This window comes from Strix aluco, chromosome 29 (assembly GCF_031877795.1).
Source record: "Strix aluco isolate bStrAlu1 chromosome 29, bStrAlu1.hap1, whole genome shotgun sequence".
Taxonomy (NCBI): domain Eukaryota; kingdom Metazoa; phylum Chordata; class Aves; order Strigiformes; family Strigidae; genus Strix; species Strix aluco.
In genome coordinates this window covers 849,835-857,345 of record NC_133959.1, presented here as the reverse complement: position 1 = coordinate 857,345, position 7,511 = coordinate 849,835, and the positions used below count along the sequence as shown (strand labels likewise).

The window sequence follows — 7,511 nt, the reverse complement described above, 5'->3', positions numbered from 1 at the left end:
GATAAAAAAGCAGGATAAAGCAATCAACTGTGTTCTTTTAACACAAAAAGGGTGGGCAGGAGAGTAGCAGAGCCCATCAGAAACCCTCTTACTGCCTTCGCGTCTCACATTGCAGCCTCCAGCCCCATTCTCTTCAAAGCTGCCAAAAATACATTCACAGCTGTCAGCCTCTCTAGCAGTGTAAATCCTCCTTGTTATTGAGCTGCCACATTTTCAGGATTTAACCAAGAGCGAGACCTAATTTTTCATGAGCACCAGGCACGTGCATCGATTCAGCCTGAGCCAAAGGAGCGCGGTTACCGCGGGTCTCTCGGGAAGGCAGCCCTCATTCCGGAGCCCCGTGCCAGCCGTCGGTCAGAGCAGTGGCAGAGTGGAAATAAAGTAATCGAAGCTGCTTCCGCTCTACGGTGTAGCCTGGCAAGACACAGGTGTCACGTATCGCAGACGACAGCCTGAAGGGTAAAGACTTTTAAGGACGGTTTGAGTTACAGTGTGATGTATCAGAAAACAGCCACCACTGCTTAGGAGGGTTCTATAACCCGCAGCACACAGGAGCTGGAGTCAAGGAGCAGCTGAAGGAATTCAGCAACCAGCACTCATCTGACTTCATTACAAGCCAGGGACAAGGTAGCAAGTAAATAAAAACCTAACAAGTATTCCACACCTACATAAGAGGAAGAAAAGGGCAATTTGGCCAGTTTAAATTTTCAATGGTCCATTTTGAAGATGGGACAAACTGGGCAGGAGAAAACACCAAGAGCTGGGGTTAGAAAGTTTGATCTCTACGGCATATTCCAACTACCACAAGAGGCTGAAATCCCCCCAGTAGCTTTATATTTACTAGAGAGCAGGTGAAGGTCAAGAGACAGAGAAAAGTATTTCATCAATACCAGAGCACAAACTTCCTGCAAAGAAACTTGAATTCCCTTGCTCTGGGCCTTACCTGCCCTTCTGCAGAGCGAGTCACAGCCCGGCTTTAGCGTCCAGCACCGCTGCTCGACGGCGCAAACCCCGCAGGTCAGGTACAAGAGCCACAAGGTGTTGGGATGCAAGGGCAGGGCAACCAGAATGACAGCAGTGAACAAGACAGCAATCACGAACCTTAACACAAGCCAAGTAGTTTAGCTCCTGCACAGAGCAGTCTCTGCAGAATACAGGACATTGCAAATAAAAGGCAACATCTGCTAATTAGGGAAGATGGCACGAAGTCTTTTATTAGCTGTTCTGTTCCAGAGTCAAAGGAATCAATACAGAACTGCAGTCTCTGCAACCGGCGGCTTACTCGCCTTTTATCTTGGGCTGATTTCCCATTCACACCCCCCAGTAGGATTGTTCTGACTGCGCAGCTCCTCTTCAGTCACAAGCGTTTTACAAGTCTCAAGAAGCGCAGAGCTAACAGCTGGCCGTTCTCTCCTCAACTCACCCAGGCAGCTCACCCCGTGCCCCGTCGGCACAGGCACCTTCCTGGCAAACGGGCGAAACCAGCTGCGGCCCCGCAGGCGCCACCTCACCGGCCCTTTCAGCCCGGACGCTCCCACCACCCACAGGACTCGAAAGCGCCCTGGCTCAGGACTGCTCCAACACTCGCCTTCTGCCACTCCTCTCCAGGCACCTAACAGTTCTCACCCGGTGAAGCTGCTCTACTAGGAACTTCCAGGACATAAAAAAAAAAAAAACAGAGTTAAGTTGCTAAAATCCAAACCGGGAAGTTGGCTTTTGTTACAAATAGCCCCTGAGGTGGGGAACCCGGGGCAGCTTTATCCCGAGCCAAGTCCTTGAGCACACAGAAGCCATCGGCCCAGGACAGGCGAGTCTCAGTCCCACCTGGAAACCGCAGCGTGTGACCCTTGGCAGGTGTGCGGCCACTTCTGTGAGCAGCAGGAACATCACATTGCTACTTTCAGTGGGAAAACAATTTTAATTAACTTGTAGGCAAGGAAATCATTACCTGAGCTCAAAAAAAGCTTTAGCATTCAAGTGCAGATTAGACTTTTGTGTTTGTTACCAAACACTGACTCCTTGTTTACACAATTGCTCATCCGACACTTCCCCTCAGACGTAGCCGCTTCACTGCGGAGGTTTTGCAGATGCACCAACTATTGTAATAGGCCACTTAATTCAAAGTCACAATGACACAATCTAATTTCTCCCTCAAACTTGCCCTTAAAGACAACAGGTCACCCTCTGTCCACCTCCCCAACCAGAACAGCGTTGGTTTATTTTGTACTTTTAACTGGGCTATACACCAGATCTCTATTGTATGCCTTGGCCACAATCTAACGTTCTTATGTTTCCCCACAAAAGTACTACAGAGATTTTTTTTTTTTTCCACATTTCAGTATTTTATTCTAGCTTAATTTGACTTATCTCCTTGTTCAATTGATCTATAATAAAAATCGGTAACAACACTGCTCAAAGCTCTTCATCTCCACCACTCCAGTCAATGGCTGTCCTTCTTGGTCTTCTCTGATGCATTTCATTGCTGAAATAAAATTAAGACAGTGGATTTAAAGGCAGAGAAGGAAATTTCCACCCAGAAAGCTCCTCTCACTTTACCACTTACAGAGTAACAGTAACAGCGCCAAACCTTTCGGCTGAGGAAAAGCTCCGGGGCGCGAGGCAGACCGAAGAGACGTTACCTGGTTGGCAAACTCGTGCCTGGGTCCCGCCTCCTCGGAACGAACGCTCTCCTTCCTCAGGATCCCCGCTCAGCTTCCGCGCCGCGTGTCCGTCTTCTCTTCAGCCTGCCAAAGCAAAGGTGCATTAATAAAAATATCAAGCGGAGACTTTACATCGCCACCCGCCTCCCCCAACACAAGTCACATCATATACGAGGGTTTCACAAGCCATTCGCTGAACCCATCACATCACAGAAGCACAGTCTGGGAAAACTGTTCCGGGGCTGGCTGCTGCCTTTGATATGCCAGCCAGTGTATCATTTGATCCCTAAGCAGAGAGTTAACCACTTTGACATGGCTGCTTAGGAAGTGTGGGCTATGGGAAAAAGTTAATGGCAACAAGTAGGATGGCAAAGAAAGCTACAATTAAAGTGAGCAACTTAATGAAGTCTAGGAAGATTCTCAATAGATGAACACATATCAAGTCAGGGAATTCGTTTCCCATCTTGCTTCCATACCTACTAGCAAGACATGACTGCATGCCCAACTCTGATCTGTGGAACTGAAGTTGTGCCACAAGCCAAAGGTTGCATACGGCATGGGTTAAAATTTTTCCATCAGTTGACCAAAATTGTCAAAAGGAATATTTCACAGGTACATTAGACTTTCAAATGAGCTCTCAACAAGAGGAAGGATGCGGACATGAGCAAAAGGAGTTACCTCGAATTACAGGACTATTTCCACATATGAACTAGCCAAGAGAGCAGCTTTCGTCTCAGAGGTTTCTGTTGGAGGCACAACACTTCTTTTCTCCAAGGACACTGCAGTTTCCATATGCTAGCAAAGAATTCTTAGAACTTGTAAGGCAATGACAAAGCTAGCTAATTACGGCAATTTACCTACCATTGAACACTCCTGTCAAGCTAGTAACTAGTCCAGTTACTAAAGGACTGATTCTTCACTACAGCTTTTCAGTGCAGGCTATTTCAGTATTTTAAGGAAACATCCATTATCCTACCTAACACCAGCGTTCCCTCGACTTCTGACTTAGGCTTTGCGTGCTAGAACATCCTGAGGTATATACTTTCAGTCCTCTGCCTCTAGACAAGTTTGACTATTCTTATGTGAAAGTATGTTGACGAATTCACATGTCAAGACCGATTAAGATTAAACTCTAGCAACTGGTCAATACATCTGGCTCGCTCTTACGCTATCGCTAGTCTTCTCCTCTCCTCTGGCATCCTCTTACTTAGACTGTTCTTCACCTTCAAGGATTGTGTTGTGCAATGAAATGTAAATGTCAGGAGCAGAGTTCATTTCAGACGGTCTTTTAATAGGCTTCGTAAAGCCAAAGAAAACTGTATACAAGAATCCTTTACCACTTCAAATACAATATCAATGGAATATGCATATTTCTTCCAGTAAAAAAGGACAATATAAATAAACATTTTCAAGAACCTCTTTTATGGTAAGTTTGCAAGTCTATTTCTGGGTAATTTACATCATTACAACAGTAAAAATACCGTTATGCAGGTTGAACATACAAGCAAGTTTCTCTTTAGATATATCAAGGTGGTTTGCCTTCCAATTTGTACCCAGGCTGCATTCCTACCTTGCTACACTAAAGGAATGTTACAAAAGACGAAGGTAATGCACTTAAAAAAAGTCCACAGCTTGTTCAGCTTCCAGTGAACATTGAATTAAAGGTCCTTTCTATCTCAAAAGAAACTGAATTGGGGCCCCAACTTCACCAACTTTAAAAAAAAAAAACACCTTGGCTCATCATGAAGAATAAAATAAAATCTGAAGTGCTTTCAAAAAAGATTAAAAACACTTGAAAGCAGAGCTTTCTTAAAGAAAAGTCTAATCAGACCATCTTATATCAGAAGCTGTCAGGCTGTGTTTGACAAGATTAGAACTGATAATACTACAAAAGTGAAAATACAAGTAGATGTACTACACAATAACGATTTCAGCGAAGCTCCAAAAATCTTTATAAATACAGCCATTGGAAGGACGATCTTGAGTCAGGAAGGATTTTTACTCGTTGTGTGTAGCTGAGGACAAGAAGCAGGCACAATTGTAAAGGCACTGAAGCATAGACAAGTTCCAGCATTTTACTCCCTTGCATTATTTCAGAAGCTAGTGCTAGTTCGCTACACCGTAAGAGAACTCCCCCACCCTTGATTAAAGTTTGTTAGGGCATCTGAGTTTTGTCTTAGTCTCAAGCTTGAGGAATGTATCTTAAAAACTTGCTTTGCCTTAGATCCAAGCAACTCCTACACATGCATTACAAATTAGAAATTTAAAACGGCACAACCACGTCCAAAGCCTGGCAGATTGGTTCTTACGGGCAAGAACAGAAATAGTGGTACAGTCCAACTGAGCCTTACAGTATTTCCAGACTCAAGTACAGGGTCAGAAGGTTTAGAGAGTTCCTACAGCATACGTACTCATCACTCCCATTTGAACCAAGACTTACCGTAACTGTCATAGCTGTCTCTGTAGGATCCTCCTGAAGACCTGTCACCATAGCCACCTTGACTCCTGCTGTTAAAAACATTCATGTGCTTTATATTCGCTCTACTGTTTCTGCAGCCTGACGGAACAGGCAGTGGACTTCGAGAGCTTTTCCAACAACCCACTAGCGGTCATGATGACTTTACCTGCTATTATAGTAGTCTCTGGAGCCATTATATCCCCCACTTCTGGAATCAAATCTGCTTCCGCCATAGCCTCTCTCTCCGCCTCCTTGAACAGACACCGGATCAGGGGTTTTTTTAAGCATTCTGACAAATGCCGTTACCGCTTCAGGCACTGCAAGTCATTCGTGCGCACTCACCTCTGGAGAAGCCACGGCCCCGACCTCTGCCACCACGGAAAAAGCCTCTGCCCCCAGAAGACCCTCCTCTGTAGCCACGAGATCTGTTCTCTGATGATTTTCCAGCCTGATCAACTCTGATCTGACGTCCATCTACAGACTAACAAGCAGAACAAGATAAGCCAAGTTGGTATTTAAACACTTAAATAGCAAAACACCTACTGTCAGCTAAGCAGTACCAGAATTTACCAGTTCTTACAAACAAAGGTTTCAGACAGTATATACAAATATTCCCATGAAGCGTCACTATTTTTCAGTCATATAAGTTAAGTCACGGAACTTTAGCAATTTATACTCTTTATTATTTATATCATTTCACTGCTTTAAGACACCAGTATGTATCTGTTTTTCTACACGGCACTGAAGAGGAACATCTTTCATGCTTCTCTTATTACGTGTCAGGAAATAAAGAAGCTGCTCCAAAGCCTCCTTACCTTTCCATTCATGGCCATCATTGCATCCTTAGCATCATCTATGTTTTCAAAAGTAACAAAGCCAAAACCTCTGGATCTCTGAGTCTCTCTGTCTTTCACCACAACAACTATAAAGAGGAGGGAGGAAAAAAGCATCAGCATCCGTGCATCCTACTAAATCTGTGGAAGTCGTCACAGCTTGGCACTGCCATCTTACCTTCAGAAATTTGTCCATATTTAGAGAAGACTTGTTCCAATGACTGCTCATTGGTGTCAAAACTCAGTCCACCGACAAAGAGTTTTCCCTCATCTGATGCCATTCTGACCTGCAAAGTCAATATATCCGAAGTCACGGTCTCAAAATATTCCCACAACGTCTGAAACATTAAATTGGTTATAACATCACCAATAACCTCACACTCTTACACGAGGCATACGCTCAACCTCCGGTGAAGCAGCGCTTTACCCGACACGGGAATACCCTACACGCCGGCTCCGGACCAAGCGCCTTCCCCCGGGAAGGGGATCAAGGCCGCAGCCGCACGCCCGTCCCGGGCACAGGCAGGGCCTGGCGGCCGCCTCCCGGAGGCTCCAGCCCCGCCGCGCTCGCTCGCTCCCTCCGCAGGCCCCGCAGCTCGGCGGGGCCTCCCGGCACCGGCGCTCCCCGGGCCGCGGCCCCGCTCCCGCCGCGGGCCCAGCGCGCATGCGCGCTCCGTGGCCCCGACCCCCGCGCGAACGCGGGACCCCCGCCCCTCCCTCCCGGCCCGCCCCCTTGGCGCAGGCGCACTCCGACGCCCCTCCTCCCGCCCGCCGCCATTTTGCACGGTCGAGGCTCGTCGCCATTTTGTTTCCGAAGGCGCGTTTCACCCCTCCCCTGGCCCCTTCCCCCCCAACGGCAGACAGCCGGGACGGCCCCGCCGAGCTCCCCGCAGCCGCGGAGGAGGCCGCGCCGCCAGACGGCCGCCCCGTTCCGGACTCCCCCAGGCAACAAAGCCCTCCACTCCTAAGACGCATTTCCTTGAGCTCTGGCGCTCCGAACCTCCCCGGCCCAGCCCGGCCGCAGCCCGCCCACCGCGGCGGGCGCCTTACCGGTGCCCTGGAGGTGCGGGGTCCACTCAGCACTTCAAAGCTTCAGCGCGATGTACGCTGCGGCTGGCGGGGCGGCGGCTTATAAACGCCCGCGCTCTGCCCCGCCCATCTCATGAATATGCAGATCAACCTCAACTGCAAGGCGGGGCGATCAACGTCACCAAAGCGCTGCCGCCGCCGCACCACCCGATTGGGCTGGACCTTGTTAATATTCATGAGCCCCGGCGGGGGACGAGGGGAGGAGGGAGCGACAACAAAACCGCTGCATTCCCGCCACGCCCCCTCCTGGCGCGGGGGGGCGGGGCGCGGCGGGCGGCGCGGATTGGCCGGGAGCGCGGCGGCGGTTGGCGGGGAGAGCCCCTGTGAGGAGGCAGGAAGTGGAGGCAGCTGATTGGCTGCGGGGCGCTCCCGCCCCGCCCTCCCCGCCCGCCGTCAAGCCGCGGGGGGCGTGGCCGCGCTGCCCCAGTTTCGCGCCCTTCTCGGCAATGCGGCGGCTGCTGCAGACAAAGG

General features: G+C 49.1%; 1 protein-coding gene across 6 annotated transcripts; it reads right to left on the bottom strand.

The window, feature by feature from the left end:
• Window positions 1-2,315: 2,315 nt before the first annotated feature.
• On the bottom strand, window positions 2,316-7,111 carry CIRBP (cold inducible RNA binding protein). 6 transcript variants are annotated; one of them, XM_074808563.1, is made up of 8 exons: window positions 7,002-7,111; window positions 6,130-6,238; window positions 5,934-6,040; window positions 5,461-5,599; window positions 5,285-5,369; window positions 5,101-5,168; window positions 2,640-2,744; window positions 2,316-2,482 (listed from the first exon to the last, which is right to left on the bottom strand). In XM_074808563.1, exons 2-7 carry the CDS (start codon window positions 6,230-6,232, stop codon window positions 2,740-2,742), a joined length of 507 nt encoding a protein of 168 aa, XP_074664664.1. In that variant the 5' UTR covers window positions 6,233-6,238; window positions 7,002-7,111; the 3' UTR covers window positions 2,316-2,482; window positions 2,640-2,739. The 6 variants fall into 6 exon arrangements, with proteins under 6 accessions (XP_074664664.1, XP_074664665.1, XP_074664661.1 ...); XM_074808564.1 differs by having other exon boundaries at window positions 5,101-5,165; XM_074808560.1 differs by lacking the exons at window positions 2,316-2,482; window positions 2,640-2,744 and adding an exon at window positions 3,931-4,675.
• Between the last annotated feature and the right edge of the window lie 400 nt (window positions 7,112-7,511).